At 36.1% G+C, this 13,130-nt stretch overlaps 1 protein-coding gene across 2 annotated transcripts; it reads right to left on the bottom strand.

Annotated features, from left to right (window-relative positions):
* Positions 1-832: 832 nt before the first annotated feature.
* slc40a1 (solute carrier family 40 member 1) lies at positions 833-12,397 on the bottom strand. Of its 2 annotated transcripts, none has more exons than XM_088930644.1 (8): positions 12,098-12,397; positions 11,898-11,965; positions 9,304-9,463; positions 8,595-8,710; positions 6,541-6,667; positions 5,513-5,758; positions 4,317-4,958; positions 833-3,677 (listed from the first exon to the last, which is right to left on the bottom strand). In XM_088930644.1, exons 1-8 carry the CDS (start codon positions 12,129-12,131, stop codon positions 3,358-3,360), a joined length of 1,713 nt encoding a protein of 570 aa, XP_088786770.1. In that variant the 5' UTR covers positions 12,132-12,397; the 3' UTR covers positions 833-3,357. The 2 variants fall into 2 exon arrangements, with proteins under 2 accessions (XP_088786770.1, XP_088786769.1); XM_088930643.1 differs by having other exon boundaries at positions 4,317-4,961; positions 12,098-12,380.
* Between the last annotated feature and the right edge of the window lie 733 nt (positions 12,398-13,130).

Below are 13,130 nucleotides of genomic sequence, written 5' to 3'. Positions count from 1 at the left end.
GTTTGGAAAATCTGCTCATGCAGCTTTTTAAGGCAAGTCAACAGTGCACACTTCTGTTATACATTTTGCTACTTCTGTTTTCATATAGAAGCTCAAAAATATCTCGAATGACTCAGCATATGTTTATAAAATTCCCAAGAGCAAATGCTTACTCAGTGTACTAGACTTGTTGTTGGTGGTGGATAATATATAGATAACCTCAGTGGAACATTCATGTCCCTTATATATTTTTTGTAATGCAAAATTCCAGGTTACCCTTCCCCTGAATTAATATTGGTCTAAAGTATTCCTCTTTGCTTGCACCAGCAACCTACAACTGTTGCTGAAATTGTGGACAATACAGTAGAAATGAAAACTGGACAGGAAGGAATTATGCATTATTTGATGCCAACAACTTTATGCGTACCTACTAGAACCCATTTTGATAGAAGCTGTCATGACACCAATATGGCATTCAACTGCAATTAAAACTGTATAGCTTATTTACAATGTTCTTATTTGCTGTTAAGCAATACATTTTTCTGAAATCCACATGCTTAAACATGACTCTGAGGTCCTTGCCCAATATTGGTAACTAGTTCCCAGGACATACTTCAGGCTATATTCTTCTGAATGTCAAATGTTGCGTAAAGTCTGTTTCTAGACTTTTTAGTGTCAATCATCTAAACAAAAAGGTAACCCTCAAAAGGAATGTGTATGGTGTGCATCCATTCTGTATTTTATAATTGACATCAAAGACTTCTCTCTTAGCTTTGATTTCTTTCAGCACAATTGCTAAAATCAGCTTAAGAGGTGGGTGTTTTTATGATTTTAATTCACTCATAAGAAACTGTCCACTTATATAAGCCTTTATTTCAGATAATTCATGCAATACAAACAGAGTGTCTCCACTGTTTTAAAGTATGGAGTGTTTCTTGTTAATACAATCATAAAGTAACATTTTTTACAATTATAGATTAGAACAATTGTACTCAAAGTACTGGAAATCTATCAATATAAAAAGACTTGAAACAATCTCAAAAACACATCACAGAGGTTAAGTTACACATATTGCTGGTGGATTTGTTAATGGTGCACAAATTTTACATTCACTTTTAATAGCATCTTGTACATTTTGTGGACTTGTTTCTGATTTTAACAAAAGGCAGCCTTGTGTATGATTATGGTTCATCCTTTCTAATCCCTTTAAACCCCAAAAAGTACTTTTGTATTTTACATTGTTTCTCTCCTTAAAAATGCAGGCATCCCCATACTTCTTTTGCTTTATTATAACATAAATGAAAAAAGTACAAAAGCTACTTTTGCTATAAACTTTAAAAAAACAATTATGAGCTACCTAATAATGTTAAATGGAAAAGTACATCTAAATAACTGAATTCATTTTTTTTTTAGTTTTCGCACAATAACATTAAGTGGCATTCACATTGTTAGATTTCTGTGATCTAAAAATAGCCATTTGCCAGAAGTAGAAGGAAACATTTTTGCTCTTGAAATAAAATACGACCAACAAGTCTATGCCAAACACTTTTAGGAAGGACTCCTAGTGTCAGCACATTTTTAAAGAAACCAGTCTAAGTGGCCCCATGTACTCAGAATATAAATAACCCATCCCGCAAAACAAGATGGGTTTCCTTGTTCTCATCAAGTGGTCAAACTGGATTTGTGTTTTTCTTACAAAAAGTGTTGTACGTGATCTAGTATAAGACAAGATCTCTGAAAGCAGTCATTTTAACATGAACGTTTTTGTGCATATCTTTCATCAGAAAACAATCTTTGAAAAAAATGTTGTATTTCTTTTGATAGTAAGAAGGCCATAGCCGTTCAATTCGAACTGAGAAATAGTACATCTTCATTATGTCTGCTGCAGTTGCATAGCTAATGCACAGACGTTTTATCTTCCAACCATAAAAACTGGATGATGAAAAATAGAGGTACCTTTTAACAAGTTTTAAATCTGGTTTCTGGTCAAATAAAGCAGCATTTCCTTTGGACGTTAAACCAGTCAGGGTTTGTGTATGACCATGTGCAATTTATAAACAGACACAATATGATTTTAAGAAGTGTTTTTAAGGCTCAATCTAAAGTAGTATAATGGGATTCAAATCTTCTCAGTGCCACAGAAAAACAACTAACTGCAAGCTTTGGATGATGTGAGCCTAGAAAACGAACATACTGAGAAAACCCAAAGAGAATGTACAAAAACATAAAAATAAAACAAATGCCACACAGCTGAAAGTGCCAATAGTTTTTCCTAGTGAAAAATGAAATTAAAAAGTGCACGGTGACATGAGAAAATTGGAATTCTGATCAAATTATGTTCTTCGTAACAATTCACAGCATTAGGAATCTGAAGTGCTTTGTAGCCATATGTGTTTCAGTATTCAGTTGCCAAGTTGTCTTTAAAACAAAAATTATATAGTTAGAACAGGATTATTTTCCCCTCACTTCTTGGACTTGTAATAAACACAACTTATTTATAAATCTCTTTGGTAATGGCAAAAACATTTAAAATATAAATTCCTACTTCTTTAGCAAGCTAATACATTAGCACCAACAAGGCAGACACAATACTGAATATTAGTTTAACATACATGTAAGTATATATAGAACCCTTATAAGCCACTGGTAAAGAGGCTATCCCAGTCTTATGAAATAAAATTTACAGTATATAGTTATGTGTATTACATGCATCATGTAATAATATGAACATATTTTAGTAAGTTACAAAGCTAGTCATTGCTAAATAATTATACTAAAACCTAAGAAAAATCTATCCAATATCTGACTGTATGGCTGCCTTACCAATGCGTACTACAATGTTAAGCTTATGTATACATAATAGCATTTTAACAGTTGGGAGTCCTCCACACTGACAGACTTGTATTTCCATTGTTCGGGATAACCAGTGCACTCCTTGGAACAAAGATGTACTTTAACACACACATAATGCACTTCAGAAAGCAGCAATATACTCTCTCTTTCTTTATACTTTTAGACCACTTGCAAGGTCTTTATACCAGTGGAGTATTTCGCTAGACCGAGAAGAGTGATCACTTCAAAAACACTGCTTCATTCTTTTCGAAATCCCTCTCCTAGTTCTACTGACACTTTGTAGTCTGCTCCTTGGAAGAGCTCCTTTCACTGTACAACATTGCTGAATGCTACACATTTGCCGTACTATGTTAAATCCTATACTCAAATTTAACACAATATACAATGACTATAAATACTGTTCTGGGTTAAAGCTACAAAATAGCCAGATAATGCTATAACTGAATGCAAGCATGTTATCTTTACAGTTGCAATAAGCCCCAGAAGGGTGCTGTATAACATTACATAGGAAACTTATTAAACCAATTATACCTTGTTGGAGTCAGGAAGTGAGGAATTTTCCGTTTCAACTTTATGTTCTGGTGAACCACACAAAAAGAGACGATTTCCTAAGCTTTTGTAGGCAAACCTGAAATACATCATGTGCCCCATGGCTACAAAGGAGACAGAGATAATGACCAGTAAACCGAAAGCCTCTGGGTTGGGTGCAAGAATCACCATGATGAAGTGCAGAAGATCGAGGAGGTAATTCATGGAGTTCTGGACACCATTGATGACACCTCTCTCAGATTCAATCACATTTTCTTGGATTAACTGTGTCACGGTTAAATCAAAGGACCAAAGACCTGAAAAAAAAAGAAAAACCAGGAGACCGTCACTGAGATGTAATCCCCACATGGTTATCGCTACAACCGTAAAAGAATTCAGAGAACTTAAGAGCAAGTACCTATTTCAAGGAATCCAGGATTCAAAGGTCAAAGCTTTGAGATATGACAAGAATATCTCATTCTGTACTGTTTTCTGTCCTATGGGCTTTGGCCTGGCATAGTCATCTCGAATCCTTATGGCAATTTTAAAAATCCACGTAAAGTTCTCTAAAGTAACACTGCTCTATTAATTTAAGTGCCAGTTAATGAAGAATAATTAAGATTTCAGAAACAAGAATTCAACATCTCTTCTGAAACAAAACTATTGTCCATGTATGCCGTGTATTGTAAAGTAAAACGTAGGACCTTTTTCCCAGAAATGATCTTGTGTTCTTAATCTGTATATTTTGATTAAATATATCCTGTGGCTGAATCTGGGTTATCAAATGCAAGGACACATATGTTTGTGAAATAAATACTTCATATCCAAAAGGCCCCATGATATGACAGGCTACAAGGCTGGAAACCACAGAAATGAAGAACTAAGTGAGAGTGGCAAAAGCAGTCATTTTGGGATAATCGAAAAGAAATGAAAAGAACAAAACACTCCTTACTTACCCACTCTAGCGGCAATGACTCCTGCGAACAGAAAGCTCACTGATATGTAAGACTGAACCTGAGGTACTAACTCATAGGCTGACGTGGACCCATTCGTTAAGCTGGGCACGTCGGTGGTGAGGGTTGACATCGTAGTGGGGATGGCATTGGGCAAGGCGCTGTCTCCCATTAGGTGGCTGATGATGTCTTTAAAGGGAGACACACTCAGGTCGAAGGGGCTCCCGGGAGTAAAGACTGAGACCACACACAGCAGCAGGCACGAGAGCTGTGCAATTCCTGAGATGAACCCCGTGCGGATCAGGCCACAGCACTTCCTGATCCAGGTGAAGGCCACGGTTCCAAAGATCCCTGAGATGGCTGAGGCCCCCATTAGCAAGCTGAGGATTGAGCCATTGAGACCTTGGGTGTAAGCGTATCCGGTGGTGATGCAGTCGAAACCCAGAACGGTCATGTAGAGGAAAGCCAGAGACATGCCAGCAAAGAAGATAGACTGGTTGTAGTAGGCCACCCAACCGTCTCTGAATGTGCGGAATGGCTCTGCTAACTGATGCCAGCAGCCATGTTTCTTGTCAGCTTGGGTTGCTAAGACGCCTTCATTCATCAACTGAGAGCCTTCAGATAACTTCTGACCTTCTTCCAGTTCTGCTGATAAAGAGAAATCTTATCAACTCAGAACTAATCACAAATTCAGTAGTTCAGCTATACCCTAACTGAAATGCAGGCAGAGGTTTGATGTGGATCAGTTTGTCTTCTTTATAAGAGGGATAAGCCAGGGTGGCAATGGGGAGCACGGAGAGAGGAAAGATGATCATGCATGAGTGTTCTAGAGCTGTGATATTTATATACAGGTTCCTACTTTAACGTTTGTTAAACCTCCATAAAACAATGTTCAGTTATTTTTCCAATAGTCTTCACTTGCAGAGCTTATACCCCAACTGTTCTCAATTTGGAGAACAAGACAACATTCAATACGTTTAAGACTCTACATACAGATTTTAGTTAGTGTTGCAGATCTAATATATTGCAGAATATTCTATTTGTTGACACAACAATTATACTGATCTCCCATAAGTGTACAGTATGTTTAAGTAGAACTCAAAAGATTTAGTTTTGGTATCAATAGCGAGAAAAAATATTTTTTCCAAATGAGGGTAAAATCTGTGATATTTATTTCAGATTTTGTGGATATTCTTTACCTTTCTGAATATTGAGATGTTTCAGTTCCTGGTCTGCCTCCTTCTGCCCTGACTTGAAAGCAAGGGCTGGTGTCTTCTGGTAGACCTTCCAGAGCAGAAAGTACTCCAGACACATGGAGCACAGGTTCCAGCCAGCAATGAATCCACAGCCTACAACTGGAGAGCCAAAGGCCATGATCTGTCCTACTGCCATAGGGGCCAGAATATTGGTCAGTTGATCTATTCTTCTTACTGTAGCATTCATGTCTAAGGAAAACATAAAAAAGTTTTGAAATGAGTAAAGACATTTGCTCCTTTCCTCTTCAGTTTATAAATAAAAGGTTACAAATACCACATCATACATTAAATATACAGCACAGTATATACTATACCATTTTTAATTCATGTACTTTCTCTTATTAGTATGTATTTATTCTACTATGCAAACTAGAAAACTATGAAGTTAACATTAGAACATTTCTGAAAAAGAGGGTAGGTTAATGCATGACTGAGTACGGGACATCTTTCATTAGATCTACCTGACACACCTGTCATTTACAGTCGGTCCAAAAAAATGACAGAAGATTAGTCTTTTTTTTCAAAACCCACAGATGTTTGTTGATTCTTTTCTCAAGACGATTGTCTAAATCCATTTGTGTGAAAGAAGAAAAAAACAAGGTATTCAACAAGATAAAGAATTCTGTACTTGACTAAAAAAAACTTAAACCAATATAGGGCAGCTGCAAGGACATTCATGATCCATTAACCCGCTGGTTGGGAAGCAGTGCATTTTATGGTCCATTACAGACATGTCTGTAATCTAGCTACTTATCTCATGGGAAGCACTAAACACTATTTTCCTGTGCAGTATCGCTTTTATGATTCTCATCTGTCAGGAGAGAAACAATATAACCTTATAAAAGCGCATGAAAAAGAATGTTCCAAGAAGTTCAAGGTACCTGTTTCTAAGACATCAAATCTGCTTACTTCAGCACAAGGGTATAAACCTGAACCGTGATGAGTTTGCTACAGGTCATAAAGGTACTTACTTGCCAGCTTGCTTCTGTCTTCTCCAGCCACTACAACAACCCAGTCTCTCTGAATGGTGATAGACATGGCAGTGCTGGCAAGGTTGGCAATATTGGCAATGGTGATGACCATTACATAACAGGCAGTCTGTGGAAACCAAAAACAGCAACAAGCTTTGGGTGAACAGCTGAATAATACACAATGTATTTCTGAAACACAAATATGGATTGTTAGATAATATAACAGTTCGAATAGAATTAGATCATGTTAAAAGCAACAATATGCTCTATAGGTTTTCAGCAATATACACAAGTTGGACTCTGTGGTGTTTCAAATCAGACAATTCTAGACTCTTCTGCTTATTGACTCTCAGTTACTTGATTCTATTCTCGGCTCATAATTAACTCTCTTGCTTGTATTATTCTTCCTTGAAGATTTTTAACATCTTTATTACATAATGTTTGGGGCTCACACAAAGGAATATCACCATTGATGTTCTAACTTCACCGTAGCTAAATATATTGAATGGTCATTGATTTAAATCAAAGCAATTTATCGCTTGTTACTGGGTGACAGGAAAAGCGTGTGTGAACTTGGAAAACCTGTTTAACTGCGTAAATACAACAAACTCTAGTTGCCAATTACTTTTTACGTGTAATTATTTTCTAAATATCTGTATCTTTTAAACAGAAAGTCATTTTAAATATTTATCTACCCATTACTGATTTTTTTTTGAGCAAGATCCTGACTTGCAACAAAGTACAGTTACCTTATTTAAAAATTAAAATGGACTATTTTTTCCTGCACAAATTAACATTCATACTAATACTGTATGAATAAATGACACTGAATATTTTCATTTGAAAACCAAACAATGCAGCCATATTTCATTATAAGATTAAGCATTGTTCTTTTACCAGAAATACACCCGATAAGTACTAATCGATTTTCCTCAAACAGACCCAACATTAGCAGCAAGCTAAATTTAACCTAGTTCATTGTAACCTTCAAATATTTACCCTTTTCTGGGTACATTTGGACAAGATCGGAATGCAGGAAGGAACAACATTTTGCTCTTCAACAAATCTGCCTGCCTCCTCATCACATGACAAACAGAAACCCTGCTGGCAGTGCACAACTAGCGATTCCACACTTGGTCTCATATTTCACCACCTTCTGAACACAAACATGCCAAGATCACGTGTTCACTTGATCTACTAGAAATCAAGTAAAAAATCTTATAGAAATCTTTAAGGTTTCTACAAATTAATTAACTGTGTAAGATGATCACATGTGCAACACATGAACTTTCAAGTTGACCAGTAATGTGCACATACATCCTAGCCTTTTTAAAAATGATTTTACTGATTTTATTTAACTAAATAGCATCCAACTGTCTCACTTCCTACAGAGTGGGCCACGTTCAATGCATAAATGTGTGTTCTAAATCCACTGAAACTTTAAAAAGATTATAAGAAAATCTCTAGCAAGACTTCTCAGTTTTAACTTCTAGTCTATCAAAATAGATTTTGAATTTTAAAATGCAATCTCGGAAAATACATAACTCCTTAAAATGCTATCAGAGATATAAATGGGAACTTCTAAAGGAAGATATGCATATGTTTTGAATATTATATGATACATATTGTTTACTGGTGCAAATACATATATTTCTTTTTAAATTGACAGTTTACTCCAGAAACATTAGGCATATACAGTAAATATTTCCTTCATTATGGATAAAATGAGTGCATCATGCACAAGGTCACACTGACATGGGAATGTTAAAAATGGTTTTCCCACTTCAGTGAGTTTGCTACATGGAAAAAACAGACAAGTGTGATAGTGATATGAGATAGGTTGTAAATGCCGCTTTAAAAATACATAAAAGACAGAAACTCAACTTTTTAAAACTCAACTTATTTAAACTATTTGCATTTGTCCTCAAATCAGTGTTTGTTATCTAAATATTTAACATAAGGAGTGTGCTGTTTAACTTAAGTCTCAACACTGGTATCTAGTTTCTTTATCAGACATAATAATAGACAATAGACAATAATGCTAAAATACTTACCAGAAGCCAGCCATTGTACAGTCCTGTGAGCTGAACTTTAAACAGGAATACCACCATCAAGAGGATACCACACAAAATGACCGAACAATTTTGGACAATCAATGAAGTCTGTGCAACTATTCAGGATTGAAACATAAGAAAGAAATATATGATTAATTTTAAGGAGGGCACTGGAACAGGTGCAGATCTGCTTTTTCAACAACATCATAAGTACATTATACCTGTACATACATATGGAATGTACACAGTATGTAAAACTTGTCATTTTCTTGAGACATAACAGGTAAAAAACAGATTTTAAGGAATCACTGATGTTCTCATCTGAAATTAATTTGACTTATACTATATACTATACTATAATCAAAAACATTTGCAAACTGCAAAAGTTCCATGTACAAAATGAAAAACACAGAAACACAAGCATCATGGAATGGTAACTCTACAATCTCAACAATTTATGCCAATGCTATACATTTTATTCAAAGCATATATCTCTATGTGTTTGTTTTTCATTTTGATCTCAATTCCTATGTGGAACAATCCCTTAGGAAGTCCACATGTGGTAGTATACATTCCTGAATAGTAGTATTCCTGAATATAGGAATATAAACATGTAATATACTGTATATTACATCCTTGCATTTAAAACACCTCCAGTGCTACATAGACTATAAAGGATGACCATGATAAGGGTCTGCCTCATGCACACCTTTGAGTCTGGAGTTCTTATCCACCCAGTCACCAATAATGGCTCCCAGCAGCAGCACAGACCCGGCCACTACAAGCCCATAGACAGCTGTTAACAGGAGGCTGTTGCCATAGAGCTCCACAAGGAACACCGACACTGCAAAGTTCCACATACGATCACCCTGTGGATGGGAAGGCAGCAGGAGGGAGGAATTAATACATTATATAGGCAAGGAAGACATCACCTTCAGGAATGGTATGCATCTGTAAAATGCAGATAAATAATTAATGTGAAAGAGAAATCCAATAATGTTTTTACTTTATTTCCAGTTTTCCCAAGAACACAGTATAGCACAACAACATTCTAATCCTACTCCCACCAGCTGAGTCATTTTTTGTCAAAAGCACTAGGTGAGAGAGCCAAGAGAATCTGGACATTATCAAAACAAATATAAAATGTAGGGTTTGAGAACTTGCAAGTACACAGACTTTCTGCCAAGTGTTATTAGTGCCAATGGTGGAGGTACTGAATAATGAGTTTCATTTTGTGTTTAACTGGTAGAAAATAAAAAAATGGAAGATGGTTTCTGTGTAGTTTTCACCCATTTTCTTACAATATCTGCTTTTGCTTAGAAGGTAACCCCAGGTAAAAAAGCACCTATTTAGCTCCCTGGTTAGAGTGTTCACAAGAAACTAAGGATCAACTCATAAGATTCGAATGACAGGGACACTATACTGTAAAAATGCGCCGTCCTTCAGATGAGATGTAAAATCGAGGTCCTGATTTAAAATTCTCAGGGCATTTCCCCAAAACAGTAGGGGTGTTGCCCCAGCATCCTGCCCAAATTTCCCATTGGCCTTTCCCAATCATTGCCTGCTAATAATCCCCATCTATGAACTGGCTTCATCACTCTGTTCTCCTCCTCATTGATAGCTGATGTGTGGTAAGTGTACTGGCGCACTATGGCTGCCATTGCATCATCCAGGTGGGACTGCACATTGGTGGTGGTGGAGGAGAGTCCCCATTACCTGTAAAGTGCTTTAAGTGGAGTGTCCAGAAAAGCATTATATAAGAAATGTATTATTATTATTATTATTATTACTATTATTGTTGTTGTTGTTGTTGTTGTAATCTAGCTGAGGTTCAATGTGCTTCATTTCTAATTAAAAAATGCATTCTTAAATTGAAGCAAACCATTGCTGACACAACTGTCTTGACGGCTTTTTTCAAAATGTACTCAATTGTGTTGATGTCAACTTATAGGGGGAAATCAACCAAACCAGCAGATTTTTCGGTGAACCCTGTTACTCCGGAAGAAAACGGGAAAAGCAAACTGAAGACGCCTCACTTCGAGATTGTACCCAATATTTAAGAACTGTTACACTAATCTACACAGCAACGTGCCGGCTCACGTCACATGCAACTGCAGTTAAAAATTAGAATATTCATATCAATCGAACATTGATAATATCTGGGCCATAAACGCTTCAGAATTTATTCCATATTATATTGTGGAATTTCTATCCGTCGGGAAATACGTTACTTTTTTTATTGACGCAGCATATTCTAATCTTATAACACTATCGAATGCCTTCCAAAGTAAAGACAGGAATGATAGACACATTTAAGCAAACAAATCAAAGGTAGAAATTTAGGTATATTAACTAATCGGGAGATTTATTTCGAAAGAGACTCTCCACCAGAAACAAAAGAACAAGTGTCTTAGAAACCTAAGAAATGAATTCATTTCACCGACAGATTAATATGTTGTCAAAAAAGGCTGCAAAAATAAGAAAATTGCGTTGATGTGTAACGTTATGTAATTAATTATACGTCATAAACCGAGTCTGCTAAATACTGCTAAACTTAAATATCATCCCAGGCTATCAGGTAGAAAATAGTAATAAATTAAGTAGGGACTTTCGCAGCATTGCCTGTGAATATTCTAATTAATTGTAACTGTAAACCCCTGCATCACTACGATTCTATACAAACGTCTTGCTGAGTCACAATGACTGTCTTTACGTACAGCTGTGTCATGCCAACAATAAGTGTATCTTTGTCTGAGTCCTGATCGGTTAATAAGCTTACATGTAACATTAATTATTTCACCTGTGTGTCTAATTGTAACGTGTATGTTCCAGAGATTGACGACCCAAGCGGCATTCCATAGCTGAAAACTGACTACACTCGTATTGATTCAAGGCGGAAACATACGGGGTCAATCGGTAGGCTGCAAGTTCAGCACATATTGCAACAAGAATACGAGGTTTTGCATTAGCAACATCGTTACGACATTGTTTTTGCTTTGGTCAGATTTAAACCGAACCAACGTATTAAAATAAGAGTGTTTATACTGTATATTGCCACTGAACAAAACCATATACATGTTGATCGAATTGACATGTACTGTTGCTGGTTTTGGGAGGTCGTTATTAAAACTCTTTGTATTTCGGACATCCTTACGCCACAGCTATGACTTCATTTTTGTCTTCGGTGTCAGGACAAGCAAAACAGCTACATGCATCGCCACAAGAGATAAACACTGAAACGTCACTGTAATGTTTATGAAAACAAAATTGATATCCAGCTTGAAAACATTTTTTCTAACTTACCCATGTTGAAAGAGCATGCCCAAGGTAAATAAGAAACTTCGCAGATGTGAAATAATCGCTGACAGATTCTGCAAATTAATAATGAGAAAATCAATTACAGTACGTGCAACCAACGTTTCATTAGCACCTGCAAATTCATCACAGTTACATTTAGTGCAGCAACATCTACTAAAACATACTGTAACAAAGACATCTCTTACCACAGCAGCTCTTCTTGGATTTCGTATTTTCCATGTTATTTTTTGTCTTGTTCCAGTGAATCGAATTCCTTCGATTATTTATCCTTAATGACGTGCAAACACTGAAATTTGTTTTTCTGCATAGAAAACTATATAGCCTTTCTTCTTCTTTCCAAACTTAGCTATCACTGTAGCTGAAGTTGGAAAGCAATATTTTATCCGAAAAGACTTTTAGTCTAAATGCAAAAAAAAAGAATATCCTGCATGCACAGCCCCTGCTAAGCTTCTCGAATCTGCACTGTCAGAGGTCTTGTTTGGCTCAGTATTTACAGTGCTGTGAGCAGAGGGGTTGTGGCATCTGAGTCACGTGACAAAATGTTCTGCCCGGTCTTGGGAACTCCTCACACCGAAAACAATTTATTTATTTTTTTGTGGTCAAACTATTGAATGTAAGCTATGGCATTTAATAAACAATACATAATTACATGTGCTATTCCTTGGTCAAACTGAATGTTTTTTTTTCACCAGAGAAACCATGTCACTCGAGGAATCCCACACACAATCTCATTATTTCTGTTTTTAGCAAGGAATGTCCTCAATTTGACCTTTAAATTTGGTTCTTAACAAACAACAATAGTATATATATATCACATATAAGAACGATTAAGTGGGTCTTTTGTTATGATCAAAATAAATAAAAACTGTAAAATAATAGTCAACTAATAAAACACTCGACTTATAGCTCCACAATGTCGGTCAATACAGATGTCACGGCAAACCATAACCTAACACATTGTATATTGGCAAACGTAACGTTTACTTTTCTGGGACACGTTCTATTCATTCAACCTCACCACCAAGTGTTTTAAAGAACATTGTTATTACAGTGAAGTATGGAGGAGTTGTTGGGTAGATAAATTTAATGACTAAAAAATCTACAGTGAACCGACAATTCTTAACCATATAATTAGTCCTTCTGATGATGAGCTCTAATTTGAATCACACGAGACTGATAATTCAAATAAATACAACTCTAACTGATATTAAATTATGC

Source organism: Atractosteus spatula, chromosome 13 (genome assembly GCF_055471065.1).
Source record: "Atractosteus spatula isolate fAtrSpa1 chromosome 13, fAtrSpa1.hap1, whole genome shotgun sequence".
In the NCBI taxonomy this organism is placed as follows: Eukaryota; Metazoa; Chordata; class Actinopteri; order Semionotiformes; family Lepisosteidae; genus Atractosteus; species Atractosteus spatula.
Note: the sequence above shows the minus strand (reverse complement) of the source record. Positions and strands in the feature narration are given on the sequence as shown.